Source organism: Zalophus californianus, chromosome 12 (assembly GCF_009762305.2).
Source record: "Zalophus californianus isolate mZalCal1 chromosome 12, mZalCal1.pri.v2, whole genome shotgun sequence".
NCBI lineage: Eukaryota > Metazoa > Chordata > Mammalia > Carnivora > Otariidae > Zalophus > Zalophus californianus.
The window spans coordinates 74,775,128-74,795,708 of NC_045606.1; the positions used below are offsets into that span (position 1 = coordinate 74,775,128).

General features: G+C 36.7%; 1 protein-coding gene across 1 annotated transcript in view; it reads right to left on the minus strand.

Annotated features, from left to right (window-relative positions):
• Positions 1 to 19,913, minus strand: part of ANKRD7 (ankyrin repeat domain 7) — a 61,102-nt gene extending 41,189 nt beyond the window's left edge. The window contains 3 exon segments of the mRNA XM_027574289.2: positions 2,631 to 2,670; positions 19,445 to 19,578; positions 19,807 to 19,913. Of these exon segments, the coding sequence (XP_027430090.2) occupies positions 2,631 to 2,666 (36 nt within the window). The 5' untranslated portion in view covers positions 2,667 to 2,670; positions 19,445 to 19,578; positions 19,807 to 19,913.
• Positions 19,914 to 20,581: the final 668 nt, after the last annotated feature.

Sequence of the window (20,581 nt, forward strand, 5' to 3'; positions counted from 1 at the left end):
GATGCTTTTATCCTGTAGTCTTTTCTGAGATATTAAGTGAATCTTACTCAAGTTTAGGTAATCACTTTCTTGCTTTAAAAGAAATAGCTGATATTTCTTTCCTAAGGAGTTGCATTAGTTTCTTAGTGTTGCTGTAACAATTTACCACACACACAGTGGCTTTAAAACAACACAAACTTTTTTATCATACAGTCCTGGAGGTCAGAAGCCCAAAACAGGTGTCACGGGGCTAAAATTGAGATGTCAGCCTTCCTTTCTGGAGATCCATGGGAGAATCAGTTTCCTTGTCTTTTCTAGCTTCTAGATGCTGACCACATTCCTTGTCTCTAGAATACCAGAAATAATTACTCAGACCTCTGCTTCTATCCTCACATCTCTTTCTCTGACTCTTCTTCCTCCCCTTTTCACAAATTAAGGAGCCTATTTGCATTGGTTTCACCCAGAAAATCCAAGATAGTCTCCCATCTCAAGACCCTTACCCTAATCGTATATTTTTTCCTTTTGTAATAGTTTATCTTGTAGAGAAGTATTTTTTCATGATAACCACCCTAACAGGTGTGAGGTGATATCCCATTATACTTTTGATCCACAATTTCCCAAGTAAGTTGTACGTTGACCACTTTTCCATGTACCTGTTGGCCATTTTTGTATCTTCTTTGGAAAACTATTCATTTCCTCTGCCCATTTTTTAAATCAGGTTGTTAGCCTTTGTTCTCTTCAGTTGTATGAGTTCTTCATATATTTTGGATATTAGCACCTTATCAGATATATGATTTGCAAGTATGTTAGCCCATTCCATAGGTTGCCTTTCCATTTTATTGATCATTTCTTTGGCTCTGCAGAAGCTTTTTAGTTTGATGTAGTCCCTCTTGTTCATTGATTTGTATGAATACCTGAATATTAAGGCTACTGTTGTATTACTTGTCATTTTTATTGCATATTTAGAGATGATTTTAATTGGTTTAATAGATTTTAATTTGGCAATTCCTTGTAGTAATAAACACCCCCACTAATATATTTATCCTTCACTAAACTGTTATGTTATTTAAATATGTTCTCAGGGTGCCTGGGTGGCTCAGTCGTTAAGTGCCTGTCTTCAGCTCAGGTCATGGTTCCAGGGTCCGGGGAGTGAGCCTGGCATCGGGCTCCCTGCTCCACGGGAAGCCAGCTTCTCCCTCTCCCAACCCCCCTGCTTGTGTTCCCTCTCTCGCTGTGTCTGCCAAATAAATAAATAGAATCTTTAAAAAAAAATTTCCTATTCATATGATCATTCATATTTCCCCTTTAGACATAGTTAACTACTTATAAGTGATTACAGTGTTTGTAAATCCAGACCATTTTACTGACAGGGCTGCTTATGGTACATTTTCATTTTATTTATTTCTGTTTCAATGATGAATAATTGTGAACCATTTATTTAGTCCCAATAGCTAGGAAACATTTCCTCTTTATAACCTTTTATTTATTTATTTTTGCTTTGTTTCTGATTCATAAATAATTATAAGGTAATAGGAATTTGGAAGGATTTTGTCCTGGAAAAAGGCTTAAGGTGTTTTAGGATATTTTATTTGGTACTTATTTTATTTATTAAAAAAATCTGCCTTTTCTTTATAACAAATCTCTAATTCTATAAAAATCTTTTTTCTATGGTCAGTCTCCTTATGTGATCATTTGCCATCTAGTGGACAATCTAAGTATTGCTCAGCTTTGTAAAAGGGTTCTATACAGGATGTATACAGAGATGGAAACCGATCAGAGATATTCTGGGGCAATGTGTGATTTCCATTCCTGTGTACCAGTTCAGATTATATAAGATAAAAATATTTAATCTTTCTTTTTGTCTTTATAGGCTGATATTAGAGATACATATACTTATAGATAAAACATACTGTTCTTATTATAGACAATATTCAGAAACAGAAGATGAAGAGCTGATTCACATAAAGGTAAGCAACAATTGTTCCAAAGAGCCAATACTAGTTGGGGAGAGGAGGTGAGGCAGTATATACTGGAGAGGAGAACAGGGATCTAATGAGAGAGAGGAGAAATGGAGAGGGGAGGATACGTGGAGAGAAAGGAAAATGAAGAGGCAGAAAGAAGCAGCAAAGAAGAAATAGAGGGAGCTGGCAAAAGAGGCAACTAGACAAAGCTGAAATGGGAAAGGGCATTACAAGTGTGTTCAAAAGAACCGAAAGATGAGTGGAGAGAGACTAGAAATGGTTTGCAGTATATCACCTATCTCGAAGCACAGCCTCTCTGATTTTGTCTGCCAGATTCCAAGCAAGTGCTCCATAGATCGTACTTCCTGATTACTATCATCAATGTATAATTTACTTTACATATGCATGGGTGATGAGTGATTTTTTTCCTTTTGCATTTTTCTTATTTAGAGCTCTCATAATTCAGGGACATAGTGAGTGGGGTTATGCTTCTTTTATTAGAAACTGATTTCACTTGGGATTTTGTTGGAGTATTCAACCAGTGAGGCCCTACAAGTGGAATCTAGGACACCTGATTGCCTTGAGTAATTAAGGCAATTGAGACTGCTGGAGAATAATATTAATCAATGTATACTTTAAACTTCTGTTATTTACAAAGAGAGTCAGGTGTTCCATTCAACAAATACTTACTGAGTTCTCATTATATGTCTGGCATGTAGTAGACATGGCACTGTAAGATGAAAAAAATTTTACTGTCCGGTAAGGTTAACTGGAGAAGTTACAGATGGAAAATATCTTATTTTTCTTCTTTACGAATTATGTTTTAGCTTATATGAGTCCCCCTGCCTTGTATGATAGGCAGAATGCATAAGATGATTCCCAGTGATGCATACCTTGAATGTGGGTGGAACCTGTGAATACAGTGGGATATCATTTCTGTAATTACGTTATCTTAAATGGCAAAAGGGAGCTTATTCTATCTGAGCCTAATTTAATCACAGGAGTCCTTTAAATATAGATCTAGGGATCCAGACTCAGAAGTCAGAGATGTAAGTATGAGAAAGATTTGAAGAGAGAAAAATTCTCTTAGTGGTTTTGAGGATGAAGGGGGCCATGTGGCAAGAACATGAGAATGGCCTCTAGGAGCTCAGGGCATCACCTAACTCAGAGCCAGCAAGAAACAGGAGACCTTAGTCACAAATCACTGAATTCTTCCAACACTTACATGAGCTTGGAAGAAACCCCTGAGCACCAGATAAGAATACAGATTATGGATATCTTGATTTGAGACTCGGAGTAGAGGATATAGTAACATATTATTATGAGGTTCTTATGCTACATGTGAAATGGTATAATGTTATTGGAAGACAGACTGTGATAAGGTGTGTGTAGGTGTATGTGCATATTATATTCTAGGAGCAACCTCAAAATTAAAAATAACAGATATAACCAATAAGTCAATAGTGGAGATAAGATGTAGTCATAAGAAGTATATATGCAGTTATTCCAAAAGAAGGTGGGAAAAGAGGAAAAAGGCCCAAAAAGTGGGGATAAGTAGAAAACAAGTAATATATGGCATTTAAATTTAAACATATCAATAATTCATTAAATGTAAATGTTCTAGACACCTGGTCAAAAGGCAGAGAATATCAATATCAGAGAAAAAAGCAAAACCCAATTCTATACTATCTATAAAACACCCACCTTAAAATAAGGACAAAGAGGGATTAAAAATAACATAAGAAAATGATATGCCATATAAACAATAATTGAAAGAAAATTATATTAGCTATATTAATAGTAGGTGAAGTAGATTTAGAACAAGAAATATTACCAGGAATAAAGAGGGACATTGCATAATGACATGGGGTTCATTTAATGAAGAAAAAAAATCCAACCCTAAATATGTATGCATATGGTAACAGATTACATTAAGTATACATAATACATTAAGTAAAACTGATACAACTAAAAGGAGAGACACATCTACAATTCTAGTTTCAAACGTCAACACCCTTCTTTCATTAATTTATAGAACAAGTAGACAAAAACATCAGTAAGCATATGGAAAGAATATTACCCAATTTGACATAATTGATATTTATAGAACACTCCATCCACAGAAGAACCCACTTTTTTTTTTTCAAGTGTACATAGAATATTCACCCAAAGAGACCATATTCTGGGGCAAAATACAAATCTCAACAGACTTACAAAGACTGAAATATTAAAATTATGTTCTATGACAACCATGAAACTTGAAATCAATAAAAACATATCTGGAATATCCCTCAATATTTTGAAATTATTTTTTTAAAGATTTTATTTATTTGAGATCAAGAGCGAGAGCACAACTCCCCACTGACCAGGGAGCCCAAAGTGGGGCTCAATCCCAGGACACTGGGATCATGATCTGAGCCAAAGGCAGAAGCTTAACCGACTGAGCAACATACTTCTAATTAATCCTATCTCAAAGAAATCACAAGGTACGTTAAAAAATAAATTAAAAGAAAATGAATTGAGAACCTGTAAAAATTTGTAGAATGCTTCTTATGTAGCTTTAGCAAAGTGGCTAAAATTATCCTTAGAACGAAAGTTATAGCTCTCAATGCTTATATTGAAAGAAGAATTGTCTCAAATGAATGCTTTAAAATTCCACCTTAAACTAGGAAAAAAACAGAAAGCATGAAGAAAAAAATAAACAAGCAGAAATCAATGAAATAGCAATGAAAATCAGCAACACTAAAATTACTAAACCTAAAGCCAGAATGATCAAGGAAAAGAAGCTGCAAATTAAAATCAGAAATGAATAAGGGCATAATTACTGATCCTAAAGACATTAAAAGGATTATAATGGAATAATGTTGCAACTTTCAATGAATTTAAGTGCATAGATGAAATGCACAAATTCCTTAAAAGATGTTAACTACCAAAGCTCACTCAAGAGGAAATATATAACATGAATAGACATCTGTTAAAGATATATAGATATATAGCTAAATACCTTCCCACAAAGAAAATTCTAAATTTAGATGACTTAATTATTCAACATAGTGCTAGAAGTCCTAGCTGGTGAATGAAGGCAAGAGAGGAAAGCAAAAGGCATAAAGATGAGAAAGGAAAAAATAAAGTTGTCCCTATTTTCAGATGAGATAAATACATATTAAATCTGAAGAAATCTACAAAAAACTACTAAAATAAGTGTTGGTCAAGGTTGCAAGAGTAAGATAAACATACAAAAATCAATATTTCTAATATATTAGCAATGAACAAATGAAATACTTAAGAAAACATGTACAGAACTTTGTATACACTAAATGTTGATGAAACAAATCAAAGAAAATCTCAATAAATGGAGAGACATAATGTGTTTGTAGATTAGAAGACACAGTAAAGATGAGAGTTCTCTTGAAGGAGATGCAAGTTTAATGCAATCTTATCAACATCTCAGCAAGATGTTTCGTAGATATAGCTAAGATTCTAAAACTTATATGGAAAGGCAATGGAAATATTAGAGCTGAAGTTATTTTGAAGAATAGAGTGGGAAGAATCATTCTATGTAACTTAATAACTTACTATATAGCGACAGTAGTCAAGACTCTGTGGTATTGGTGGAGAGACAGACATACATATCAATGGAATAGAAGAGAGAACACAGAAACAGACTCACACAAATATGCCTAGCTTTTGACAAAGCAAGTTTGTAAAAACAATCCAAAGGAGGAAAGATAGCCTTTTCAAAAAATGGTGCTGGAGCAATTGGACATCCACAGCCAGAAAATAAAACGACCTAAATTTCACATCTTATATGAAAATGAACTCAAAATGGATTGTGGACTTAGGATGTAAAATTAGGAACCTTTTAGAGAAAACAAAAACAAGAGAAAGTCTTCAGGCTCTCAAGCTAGGCAGAGTTCTTAGACCTGACAACCAAAAGTATGGTCTATAAAAGGAAAAACTGATAAACTAGACTGAATAAAAATTTAAAACTTTTGCTTGGTGAAAGACCCTGTTTTATCATCTGTTAAGAGGATAAAAATACAAGCTGTATTCTGGAAGAAAATGTTTACATATTACATATCTGACAAAACACTTGTTGTATCTGAAATGCATATAGAACTGTCAAAACTGGAGAGTAAAAAAAAAAATAGAAATAAAGTAATCCAGTTAGAAAAAGGACAAAATACATGAAAAGACCTTTCACCAAAGAGGATATACAGATGGCAAATAAGCACATGAAAAGATTTTCAACATCATTAGGAAAATGCAAATTAAAACTATAATGAGATACCACTACATAACTATCAGAATGGCTAAAATGAGTAACAGAGTCAATGTCAAATTCTGGTTAGGGTACAGAGAAGCTGGAGCACTCACACATCATGATGGGAACATGAAATGGTATAGCCACTCTGGAAAACTTACTTGGCAATTTCTTTAAATAACATGTAACTACCATACAAACCAGCAATTGCACTCCTGGGAATTTATCCCAGAGAAATGAAGACTTATGTTCACACAGAAACTAGTACATACATGTTAATAGTAGCCTTATTTGTAATAGCCACAAACTGGAAACACCCTAGATGTCCTTCAAGGAGTGAATAAAGAATTATAGTATGTCCATACCATTGGATACTACTCAACAATAAAACAAATGAACTACTGATACACACCACAATCTGGGTGAATTTCCAGAGAATTATGCTGAGTGAAAAAGCCAGTCCCCAAAGTCTATATACTGTATGGTAGATACCATTTGTATAACATTCTTGAAATGCCAAATTACAGAAATGAACAGATTAGTGACTATGAGGGATTAAGGAGCTGGCGGGAGGTAAGAAGGAAGCGGGTGTAGCTATAAAAAGGCCACAAAAGTTATCCTTGTGATGATGAAAATACTATGCCCTGATCCTACCCACATCAATATCCTGGTTACTCAAGTATAGTTTTACATGGGGGGAAACCAGAGTAAAAGATAAGTAAGATTTCTCTATTACTTCTTGCAACTGCATGGGAAATTACAATGATCTGAAAATGAAAATTAGGGGCGCCCTGGGTGTCTCAGTCGTCAAGCGTCTGCCTTCGGCTCAGGTCATGATCCCGGGGTCCTGGGATGGAGCCCCGCATCGGGCTCCCTGCTCAGCGGGAAGCCTGCTTCTCCCTCTCCCACTCCCCCTGCTTGTGTTCCCTCTCTCGCTGTGTCTCTCTCTGTCAGATAAATAAATAAAATCTTTTAAAAAAATAAAAAAATAAAAATGAAAATTATATACATATAAAAATAATTACTAGGGCAAAATGTGCTCCTCTGAAGATACAGGTACTGAAGAATAGTTTACTTCTTCCCACCTAATATAAATATCAGAGAGCTTCACTCAGTGTTTCTGTGTCCTTGAAACCTCTAATTATTCTGTACAGTTAGAGAGCCAGGTTCTGTTCTCTGTGTACAGTGTTCATATTTCTCCAGAGACATGAAAATTGTTAGAAAAATAGAATTTTAACAAAAATGATGTGTTTATTTTTCTAAACAATAGGTGGCATCTGAGTTTCACAAATAAAATTGATGATTCATGGCTCTTTTAGGAAATGTATTTTTCAAATTTAACTTACATACATTGTATTCCTTACAGTTTGTAATAGATTTGTTAAGTATTTGTTGACTGAAATAATACACATTATTTTTTTCTGACATTAACACTGGGAAAGCTGCTACTTTTTGGGAAAAATATAAAAATAACCTGTAGATTTCATAATGCATTTTTGTGTCCCTTTAATGTATTATAATTTATACATAACTAAAATCTAGTAAATTCTAACACATATCATATGTTAACTTTTCTTTTTTTAGTTAATATTATGCAGATGTGTAGAAATACTAGCATAAGTATTCAATATATGAGTAACAGAGAACTTTTTTTTTTTAAGATTTATTTATTTGAGAGAGAGAGAGAGCACATGCGCTGGAGTTGGGGGAGGGGCAAAGGGAGAGAACCTTCAAGCAGACTCCCTACTGAGCTTGGAGCCCAACATGGGGCTGCATCCCATGACCCATGAGATCATGACCTGAGTGGAAATCACAAGTAGGCTGCCCAACCAAGTGAGCCCCCATAACTTTATTTTCTTTTTATTATTATTTTTTAAATTTAAATTCAATTAGCCAAGATATAGTACATCATTTATTTTTGATATAATGTTCAATAATTCATCAGTTCAAAATAACACCTAGTGCTCATCACATCATGTGCCCTCCTTAATGCCCATCACCCAGTTACCCCCACCCACCTCCCTTTCTGCAACCCCCAGTTTGTTTCCCAGAGTCAAGAGTCTCATATGGTTTGTCTCCCTCTCTGATTTCTTCCCAGTTTCCCCACCCCCACCCCTATTGTCCTCTGCACTATTCCTTATGTCCCACATATGAGTGAAACCATATAACTGTGTTTCTCTGATTGACTGATTTCACTTAGCATAATACCCTCCAGTTCCACCCATGTTGATATTCATCCATGTTGATATTCATCCTTTCTGATGGCTGAGTATTATTCCATTGTGTATATGAATCACATCTTCTTTATCCATTCATCCATTGAAGGACATCTCGGCTCCTTCTACAGCTTGGCTATTGTGGACATTGCTGCTATGAACATTGGGGTGCAAGTGCTCCTTCTTTTCACTACATCTATATCTTTGGGGTAAATATCCAGTAGTGCAATTGCTGGGTCATAGGGTAGCTCTATTTTTAATGTCCTGAGGAACCTCCATACTGTTTTCCAGAGTGGCTGTACCAGCTTGCTTTCCCACCAACAGTGTAAGATGGTTCCCCTTTCTCCACATCTGCACCAACACTTGTTGTTCCCTATCTTGTTAATTTTAGCCATTCTGACTGGTGTAAGGTGGTATCTCATTGTGGTTTTGATTTGTATTTCCCTGATGGCAAGTGATGTGGAGCATTTTTTCATGTGTCTTTTGACCATTTGTATGTTTCTTTGGAGAAGTGTCTGTTCATGTCTTCTGCCCATTTCTTGACTGGGTTATTTGTTTTTTGGGTGTTGAGTTTGAGAAGCCCTATATCTGTAATATCATTTGCAAATCTCTTCTCCCATTCCTAGGTTGCCTTTTAGTTTTATTGATTGTTTCCTTTGCTGTGCAGAAGCTTTTTATCTTGATGAAGTACAATGTGACTGAAGAAAAAGAAATTAAGGAATCTATCCCATTCACAACTGCAACAAAAACCATTAGATACATAGGAATAAACCTAACCAAAGAGGCAAAAGATCTGTACTCTAGAAATTACAGAACATTTATGAAAGAAACTGAGGAAGACACAAAGAGATGAAAAAACATTCCAAGCTCATGGATAGAAGAATAAACATTGTTAAAATGTCTATGCTGCCCAGAGCAATCTACACATTCAACGCAATCCCTATCAAAATACCACCAATATTTTTCACAGAGCAGGAACAAACAATCTTAAAATTTGTATGGAACCAGAAAAGATCCTAAATCGCCAGGGGAATGTTGAAAAAGAAAACCAAAGCTGGAGCATCACAATGCCTGACTTCAAGCTATATTACAAAGCTGTGATCATCAAGACAGCATGGTACTAGCACAAAAACAGACACGTAGGTCAATGGAACAGAATAGAGAGCCCAGAAATGGACCCTCAGTTCTATGGTCAAATAATCTTTGACAAAGCAGGGAAGAATATCCAGTGGAAAAAACCCTCTTCAATAAATGGTGCTGGGAAAATTGGACAGCCACATGAAGAAGAATGAAACTGGACCACTCACTTACACCATACACAAAGATAAACTCAAAATGAATGAAAGATCTAAATGTGAGACAGGAATCCATCAAAATCCTAGAGGAGAACACAGGCAGCAACCTCTTTGACCTTGGACAAAGCAACTTTTTGTAAGACATGTCTCTAAAGGCAAGGGAAATAAAAGCAAAAATGAACTCTTAGGATTTCATCAAGAAGAGCTTCTGCACCATAACTTTATTTTCTAATAAATTTTACATTATTTGGAACTAGCCTTCCACATCTATGAACTTTGTCCATTCTTTCATATCCTTAGGCACCAAATGTTTTCTTGTTCCTCTCCCTTAGGATTTGAAACTTATTGTGGGGCTATTTAAAGTCTGAGGAACCACATCAGGTGAGAGTAATCACTTCTTGCTTTCAGATGTTTGGTCTTTGTTGGCTACCTCTACCCCAGTTAAAAAACAATAGTAATAATAATAAAAGACTAGACTTCTGTGTTATTTCTCTGTTGTAAACTCACATACATTTTCAGAGCTGTTGACTTTATTCTTCCCTAAGAACCACTAGGCTATATTATTCTGAATATATATTTTATGTTGTCATTTTTTTTCATGGTGCCTACCAGCCCGTAACCCTTCAAAAGAGACCAATGAAGAAATCCACTTTCCAGCCTTGCTATGATTATCTGGGTCCTGGTCTTCAATCTTTAGCCCCAACATAACAGGATAAAATCCTAAACCCTAACTCAATGAGTGGTAGAAAAAATTCCAGGTTTTCCATTGAGAGATTGGATTTGAATCTATGCCCAGCCATTTTTGACCTCTGAAATCATGGGTAGGTCTCCAAACCAAACCTCAGTTTCATCTACAACATGATCTGTTATGAGAATTAATTTAAGTTAAAGATCATATGTGTAACCTATTCTATAAGAGGGGTCTTATTTTTTTTTTTTGGTGTTCATTAGAAAATAAAATTTTTAAAAATGAATTCAATATATCAATTCAAGTTATATGTTAGAAGAGTCTTAAATATAAATTGCCAGTAATATCTAGCCAGCAGTTGTCAGTTACAGGAAATTAAAAAAAAAGAGACAGAAAGAGAAGGGAAGGAAAAAAAAACCCCAAAACCAAAAAGGTGGAAGAAAACTTTTTCCCTCCTCTTTTCACTTTGCAATTCCGTACTCAGGGTAGAAATGTTCTGTATTGTCAGTCTCACCCTACTTGATCAAAACATTGCTATGAGATCTTTGAGCTGGGAGTTTGGACCAGCAGAAACTGTCATGAAGAGGGCTTATTTTCACTAGAGAAGGTAAGGACGGCCTTAGGAGAGGTGAGTGAGCTGGAAGGGCGGGCTTTGGCACTTGATGAAGTGCCTCGGGAGGGGTTGATACCAATACTGAACGTAGGATGTGAATGCATGGTTTAAAAACCCAAACTAAGACATCATTTCACAGCAATATGCTATCACATCATTGTCATATGCCATCGGATACTGAATAATTTTTGTGGGAATATGTGAATATATTTTATCTCTGTAAGCACAGCTTTTTGAGTGGTGGTGCTTTATATCTTTTTGTCCTTTAGAGTGTCAAGCACTATTACAAATAATCTGTTTATATAAATAGATAAGGACTTAAATTAGCCTTTTCATCTGTAAAAATAAATTCTTAAGCTATGCATCCAGATTACAAAATGGTTTTTATTTAACTCTGAAGTTATATTTTATTTCAGCTTTTACTTTTATGCTATCCAAGGATTTACTGTAGCTAAACCTCTTTGAGTTATTTATTTTCTATAAATTTAATCCATTGTAATAGAAAGATAGGGAGGCCCCTAATTACATTTCATACTTGAGATGGCTGGTATCTTTAAAATATCTTTGTAGATGCCAGGTCTAGGTAATGAGGCAAATGTTTTGCCTAAGACCTTGCATATAATTAGCATAAGTGAAAGAAAAGTCCTGAGAACAGGGGAGGTAACACAATGACTTATTGAGCAGTCTCTCAGAATTCACTGTGAATTTGACTTATGTGGGACACAAAGAATAAATTTTAGGTGACTTAAGAAATCATGTCTCAACAATGGTTTTCCTTCTACTCCTTAGTTTATGCTATCTATAAATTATCAAAGACATTTACAAATGATTTAATACTATACCCAGATTTTTTTTAAGTACATTAACTTTTAAAATTTGGATTCCATGCCAAAAAAGTTGTGTAACTGGAAAGAACATGGCTGAAAATTAAATAATATATAGATTCCTTGAAGTGTGGTTCTTTTTAAAACCTGATTTACTTTTGCAAGCACTATATTTATAATTAACTAGCCAAATCAAATTAAACTCACTAAATTTAGAGCAAACATGACCTTTGTGTTCTCTGCTGAATTGTTCATCCACAAACTGTCAGCAAATTCCATCAATATTCAATTCCCCTGCCTGGTGTGAAGCAGAACCTTCCCCTACCACACATCCACCCATGGGGAGAGGAGTTAAAGAGGAGGCCAATGACATGGTCTGTCGCTTTTTATTTATGAAAACATGGTTCCCCTCTTGTCTGCACTGGGTAGGAATGCAATAGCACATTGCAAACACATTCACTGTTCACTTACCTGTGGAAAATGGTTTCCATGAACAAATTTAAATAAGGAAGAAATATGCTTAGATTTTTTGTTTAGAACAAATGCTGCCCTCAAATATTTCTTTTCGCTTGGCAATGCTGCTGAGCTCAGCATAACCTGTTGGTGCTATAAACTGTCTAATAAATCTCCAGCCCTGCTATATATTGAAAATAACACAGTGATATGATAGGCACATCGCCAGTGGAAATGGCTGTCCATGCAAAATGATCTACTGCTAAGATTAGTTTAATTTTATTGGCATTAGTGAACATTCTGTATTGTAGGAAGTCTTAAGGAGATCTTGTTTTTCATGTTCCCTAGTAATCTGAGTAATATGAAAGCTAATCCTTTAACTGCTAAATCAGAGCTATTATAATGTTTTTGGTGGTGGATGGCAGTGAGTTCCCCCCCTTTTCTGGTAAGTGCTGTTTATGAAGAGTTTCATCTACTACTGTAGTTCAAGAAGACTAAATTATAACACGAATGGAGTGATTAAAAAAAAAAAAAACTCATGTAATATGTGTAATAAGTAGAATAGTCATTGTAACAATCAGAACCCTACAAAGAAACAGAATCAAACTCAAATGATATGAGACTTTAATGAATAGAGAAATTAAGGAATTATGGCAAGATTAAGGAAACCAACAAAGAAGTTGAGGAATTTAGAGACTAGAAATATAGAGATGTTGTTAGGAGCCCACTGAGAGTGGGAGTTGCTAGACAGGGAGTGCAGGACAGAAGCTGTGGAGGGGATGTGAAACGCTGCCAAGAAACACATTTCAGAGAAGACAGGGAATGGGTAACACACAAACCTCTTTCTAGCATCCTCTAATTTACTGATGTCTCCAATTGGCTGACTACAAATGGGAGCCAGTTGGCACATGCAATCCACAGATGCAGTCCATAGGCTTCAGCATCTTAGAACTTATCTGGTGCAAGATAAGTGGACAATAGCTGAATAATCAGCAAACTGACAAAAATAAACTTTATTAAAATAGCCTTTTGTAATGGTTGCTTCTTATATGAATTTTTCTACTTTGGGCACCAATTAGAGCCCTCATTGTAAGGCATCTCGATTTAACAATACTCAGAGAGAGGTTCTTTAAATCAGGATTTGACATACTGTGGCTCAGTGGCTTCTGGTGGTGCCCCAATTCCAAATACCCATTTGCATCTCCTAACATCCACAGAGGTCATGAAGCTCAGAAAGAAAAAGTCTTAACCTCTGTTCATCAATGAGACTCAGACAGTTTGATGGTTAAGGGGGCTCCAATAAATGCTAGTTTGCAGAGAAAAAGGGAAAATGGAATCTGGTGATCTAGCAATAGAGGCTTGGTTAGCAGAGTTTAGATTCTACTCAAAACTACACAGCTGATTTTTGGCAGTTTTACTACTTCTCACCTCATTACTTGGGAAATCTTTGCTGAAACACTGTTGTGGCATTGTTGGTGGTACTAGAACCAGAGGAAATAGTGTGCTATACACGGGCAGTGCCACCCCACAGAATTGTCTTATCCTGAGCTTTGAAATCCCAGTTTGGCTTACTGTCACGACCAACGAAAAAGCTGTTACCACTAGTCACCAGAATATTCTAGATTTCAAACAAAGGATAAGTTCCCTACCTCTATTAAATGTAACACAGAAGATTCATTCTTCTTCTCAAGAGCAATAAAGTAGATTTTCTACTTAGCAACTGCAGTCACAGTGGTCTCAAAGGTAGAGCCTACTTTTGTCAACTCTGATGTTAACAGATTTCAAGCTTCACTTGGCAACAGTTTCCGTAGTATGGCAACAAAGATGAGAGTGGAATTCCAGATTCTGCTGTGGAACTCAGCTATCTTTATTGTGGGACAGTGAAATCAGTCCTGATTTGTTAGCACAGCAACACGTGATTGGGGTTCTATGACAAAGCCTGAATTTCCCATAGTCAGCAGGTGGGTAATTGGAACACTGTGGTTTGAATACTGATGTGACTAAATCTGCATTTACCACCCGGTGAAGCTCACATACTGAAATCATAAATAAACGATGTGTAAAAGGAAAATCTACTGAAATATTAATTTGAATATTTGTTCTCCCTGTAGTTTTCCCTCTTCCCCAATTTAAGTAGGTTTGCTAGGCTTGGGGATATCCTGCCTTAGGAATTGGGGAAGATGTGAAGCACAAGGGCCTGAACTCAAAGGCTCTTGTCTTCTTTGACAAAAGCAAAGAAGGATGGTCTCTTCAATAAATGGTTTTGAAAAATTGGATATCCACTGCAAAGGAATGAAATTGGACCCCCAAAGCCTAAGACTTTTGAAGAAGAGAGGCTAGGGGGAAAGGCTACTGAACACAGAGAGACAGAGAGTCTCTGTCTGCCCAGAAACTGGGAAGGGGTAGAGGTTTGCGGGTTTGTGAATGACTCATTTTCCCTTATTGCCATATCCCTCATTGTCCTTACAACCAGGGCTCCCATTGTCCCTGAAGGTTTCTATGTCCCATGGGTGGTGTGGATGCTTCAGAGGCCAGTGGAGCCAGCTGACTGGGAGAATGATTGTCAGAACAGATTGATTGCTAATGGCAAGGGCCTGCCAGGACCTCTGCACAAACTTGCAGTGATTTCAAACTATATTACAAAGCTATAGTAATCAAAACAATATGGTATTGGCATAAAAACAGACACATAGATCAATGAAACAGAATAGAGAGCTTAGAAATAAACCCATGCATATACAGTTAATTAATCTTTGACAATAGCTCCAAGAATACACAATGGGGAAACGGTACTCTTTTCCATAAAATGGTGCTGGGAGAACTGAATATTCACCTGCAAAAGAATGATATTGGACTCCTATCTTATGCCACATAAAAACAACTCAAATGGATTAAAGTCTTGAATGTAAGAACTGAAACTGTAAAACTCTTAGAAGAAAAGATAAGGGTAAGATCCTTGATCTTGGTCTTGGCAATGATATTTTGGATTTGGCACCAAAAGCATAAGCAACAAAAGTAAAAACAAAACAAAACCAACAAGTGAAACTATATCAAACTAAAAAGCTTCTGCACAGCAAAGGAAACCACCAATAAAATGAAAAAGCAAGCTATGGAATGGGAGAAAATGTTTGTAAACCACTAATCTGACAAGGGGCTAATATCCAAATATCTCAGAAAATCATACAACTCATTAGCAAAAAAACCAAATAACCCGATTAAAAAATGGTCAAAGGAACTAAACATATTTCCAAAGATGACACACAAATGGTCAACAGGTGTGAGAAGATCTCAACACCATTAATCATCAGGGAAATGCAGATCAAAACCACAATGAGATATCACCTTACATGTATTAGAATGTCTATTACCAAAAAGATAAAAGATACATGCTGGTAAGGATATAGAGGAAAGGAAACCCTTGTATATTGCTGGTGGGAATGTAAACTGGAACTGGTAGAATACGAAACTGTACACTGTTATGTATGCTACCACCTTCATCAAGTGTCTTATTGTCTATCTTTAATGGACTACATGGGCTTTGTCCTTTGAGTTTTCTTTTTCTAGAGCAGGGTTTCTCAACTGTAACAACTAATGACACTTTGGAATGGATAATTGTTTTGGGAGCCTTTCCTGTACATTGTAGGATATCTAGCAGCATCCTTGGTTTCTACCCACTGTATGCCCGTAAGCATCCCTCTGCCCTCATCATGACAACAAAAAATGTTTCTAGACAGTGCCAAATGTGTCATAGGGGCGAAAATCACCTCCAGTTGAGAACTACCTTCTAAAAGGAGCTAATGTAATTCAGAGTTAAATTTCTTTTGGGATAGGTTGTTAATATGCACCACACATACTGAAGGTTTTGTGTTCCCTTTTTTATTTGTATGAAGAATGATTTACCATTGGAAAAACGCATTGATGGTGTTTTGTATTACAGCAATTTCTCTTAGTTCGACAGATATAAACCTTGGGGGAGGATCTTTTAAGAAGGCAACCTTTAGGTTAAACAGAAATATATACAAATGTAGCTTATTCTTATATATTTTTACATGAATATGTTTATATACAAATTTATTGTTCTATTATATCTGAGAATAGAAATTCAAAAGAAAAGTGGAGCTTAGCTTAAAGAACAAAGCTGAAATGTTTTACCATTTCAGCACCAAAGAAAAAGGAGAGATAAAAATTGTAATAAAATTCAAAATGTCAGTATTTTGAAGTAGTTTGTTTTAAACATAGAGAAATCAGATTTCCTCAAAAGGTAATATTTTAAAAGATGTACCCAAACACAATTTTCCTGTGTTTTAAGACAATAAACGTTATATTCAACACATTTAATTTGCTAATAAAAACTCTTCATTATTAAAAAATTCCTAAAAGTCATACTATAAAAGAGTACTGTTATTTCCCCAAAGGCTTCATTCCAAAAGATAAGCAGTCTCAAATTTAAACCTTTTTTATGACTATGTTAAGTACACCTATTATACTTCTTCTTGCTATAAAATCTCTTCTGATAGAAAGGAACAAAAATTAAATCTGCTTTCTCATGCCAAATCTTCAGTGTTTCCCAGCTGTGTTGGTGTTTCAAGGCAGGCTCTTTCCTTTTGGAGTCAGTGTAATGAGCTATAACTGATGGTGGCAATGACTATGACCAAGCATGAAGTGAGCACTGCTCATGTAAGCTCATTCAAGGAGTTCTGTGCAATCACTTCTGTGTCAGAGTCCTAAGTTTTTAGAGTGAATGAACAAAATCATTAAAAAAAAAAAAAAAAGAAACCCTCTATTTTGAACATGATGGTTTTGTTTTTTGTTTGTTTTTTGCTGGCTTATAAATCTCAAAGTTCTTTTCTTGTTTTGGAGGTTTAAGAGTGGTTTATTTTTCAGAACTTGAGTTTCCTCCACTGTGTCAGTGATTTCTTTGATATCATATCATTATGATAAATAATCTTGAGGAAAAAATTATAAATCAAGTAAAAGATTAAGAAATATATTTCCTGGGGCACCTGGGTGGCTCAGTCAGTTAGGTGTCCAACTCTTGGTTTCAGCTCAGGTCATGATCTCAGGGTCCTGAGATTGAGCTCCATTTAGGCTCCGCGCTCAGTAGAGAGTCTGCTTGAGATTCTCTCCCACCTTCCCTCTCGCCCTTCCCCTCCCTCTGTGCACACACTCTCTCTCTTTCTCTCTCTCTCTCAAATAGATAAATAAAATCTTTTTTTTTTTTTTAAAGAAATATACTTCCTATGTTCTTTTGGGGACTGCTACAATTTTGCTATGAAATTTCAAAGTAGTGTGTGGCATGTTAGCTTACTAGTGAGTGGAAGGGGTACATAGCAGTAAGTTTAATAATGTCCTGATGAGTAAACTGTGCACATATATAAGGAAAAATAAATGTAGAGAGGCCTTTCATTAAAAAAAATATTAAAAATTCAGTTAGGAATCACCTGATGTGGGAAACAAAGGCAGAAAGAAATGTAAATAAAATTAAATGTCCTTATCACCTGCAGCCATTTGACAAATACTTGAGGCAGGCAGAGTATAAAGTTCCTCCAGGAAGCTCCCAACTGTCTTAATGTTAATGCCTTGCTAGAGGAAAAAACAATCTTAGTCCAACAAGGACAAGGCCTGTGGTAGCCTATGAGTCTTCTTTAGCAGATGAAACTCCTTTTGAAACTTCCCTTCCCTTTACTTCCCCCAACTGAAAAGGATATAATCAGTTACTCCTCACAATCCAGGGGCAGCAGCAGCTCCTTCTGCCCACGGGTCCTGTCCCCATGCTTTAATAAAACCACCATTTTGCACCAAAGATATCTCAAGAATTCTTTCTTGGCCGTTGGCTATGGGCCTCATCAACACTACTTCAAAAACTGTATCATCACTGACTTGTCCAAACATGAAATCCTAGTTAAAAGAGACCTGGAGAGGTCCCCAAGTTCAAATATTCTAACTCACTGAAAAAAAAAATCTTTTCCAAAAGCACGGTGATCCCTGGAATTGTAACTGATGAGGAACTTCAAGGAATGATGAGGCATTTGAAGCTAAGGGCCAGTATCTTCTCTTGCCTAAACATCTTTACAACCCTGTTGTCTAAGTGCCAGTATCTGCATTTCACAGAACAGAAAACCATGACTGAGGGAAGGTCAAGGAACTCGTTCATGAGTTCACAGATGGGAAGTAGCTGAGCTGGCATTTAAACCTGTTTTTCTGAATTTAAGACCAAAGCTCTGCCTGTTTAATCACATTTCTATAATTCCCCTTATTTACTTCTCCAAACATTCAGCAAACTTGAATGTATATATGCTTTCTAACTGGATCCTTGTGTTTATTTAAAACATATTATCAGGGCGCCTGGGTGGCTCAGTCGGTTAAGCGACTGCCTTCAGCTCAGGTCATGATCCTGGAGTCCCGGGATCGAGTCCCGCATCGGGCTCCCTGCTCGGGGGGGAGTCTGCTTCTCCTTCTGACCCTCTTCCCTCTTGTGCTTTCTATCTCTCATTCTCTCTCTCTCTGAAATAAATAAATAAAATTAAAAAAATAAAAATAAAAATAAAACATATTATCACATATCCAACTATCTAGGTCACTATTATCCATTAATCCATTTTTTAATTGGTGCCTTTTAAGGTAAATCTCAGACATCAGTACACTTCCCCTCAAATACTTCTGGATGTATATTAACTAGAGTTTAGTATTTATTTATATCTTAAAATAACATTTCTATAAAATGAAATGCTCAGATCTCAAGCAAACTACAGGGTGAGCATCCACAAATGCATACATCTGTGCAACCCAAATCCCTGTCAAAATACAGAACATTACTCAGAACGATTCCTCATGTCTCTTACCAGCAAATCCCCTTCCTCCATCAGAATTATTTTGATTTTTCAGGGCACCTGGGTGGCTCAGTTGGTTGGGCGACTGCCTTCAGCTCAGGTCATGATCCTGGACTCCCAGGATCGAGTCTGCTTCTCCCTCCGACCCTCCCCCTTCATGTGCTCTCTCTCTTTCATTCTCTCTCTCTGTCTCAAATAAATAAATAAATAGAATTATTTTGATTTTTTTCTACCCTAGACTAATTTTGCTTAATTTAGAACTTTATATAAATAGAGTGATACAGTATATACTCTTTGCAGTAAAGTTTTCACTCAGCATACCGTTTAGAGATCTGTAGAGAGCAGAATGGAGTCTCTCCTGTCCAGCAGGAGCCTGTGTCAAGCAATGACGCAAGCAGGTAAGGTCCTGCAGCCAGGAGACATCGCCGGCACCCACGCTAGCTGAACCCCCAGCACTGACAACAGAGCAGAACCAGAGGAGGGCTGTAGAGACCCAAAACCGATTCATTCTCTTTAAAAAGGGACGGATTTGGTTAGAAAACAGACTCTTCAGACCTGACCCCTCTATGTCTGACCCCTTAAAAAAGGCAACTGCCGCCGAAGGCTCTGCCTGATGGATGTTCGAACAGAACCGAGAGCCTTCCCTGCTGGAACATCAGAAGCAGTCAGTGCCGAGAGCTGACCTGGACCAGACGGAGGCCTTAGCTCAGCTGTGCGCCCCCAGCCTGACTTTGCGTTCGGTTCATGAACTTCCTGCACCCTTCTGTTGTCTTGTTTGTTGTGTGGCTTGTCATCTGTCCTGCTCCCTGTGCTATGTAAGCAGCCAAGCTTAATCACATGGTGAATTGTCATGGAGTTTGGAATCCTGGACCTGCTTTATATTGTGATTTAACTTTGCTTTATGACTGAATAAAGCTGACACTGTGTAAAGACACATCTTGTGTGTGCGCCTTCATTGTGTGCTCATGACAAGATCCATCAATGCTACTGCATGCATTATGACTTTTTTCCTTTTCTTGTTGAATAGCATTCCATTTTAGAATACGACACATTTTGCTTATCCATTTTACTATTAATTGATCCCTGAGCAGTTTCTAGTTTTGTTAGGTACCAAGAATAAATTTCTGGCTTCCAGGTTCTGGCATCCAAGTGATGAGGGAGCAGAAGGCAAGCTGAAGACAAAGCACAGTCTGACACCTCCCAAAGCCACCCTCCCCAACCAGGTGGGATATGTGTGACATTCCTCAGGCACCCCTGGATGCCCTAAAAACAAAGGCAGGAGGAAATGCAGGTAAAATTAAATCTCCTTATAACTTGCAACCCATTGACAAATACTTGAGATAGGCATAATAGAACATTCCTCCAGGAAACTTCCAACTATATTAATGTTAATGTCTTGCTGGAGGGGAAAACAATTTTAGCTTGACAGTAGCAAGGCCTCTGGTATACCATGAGTCT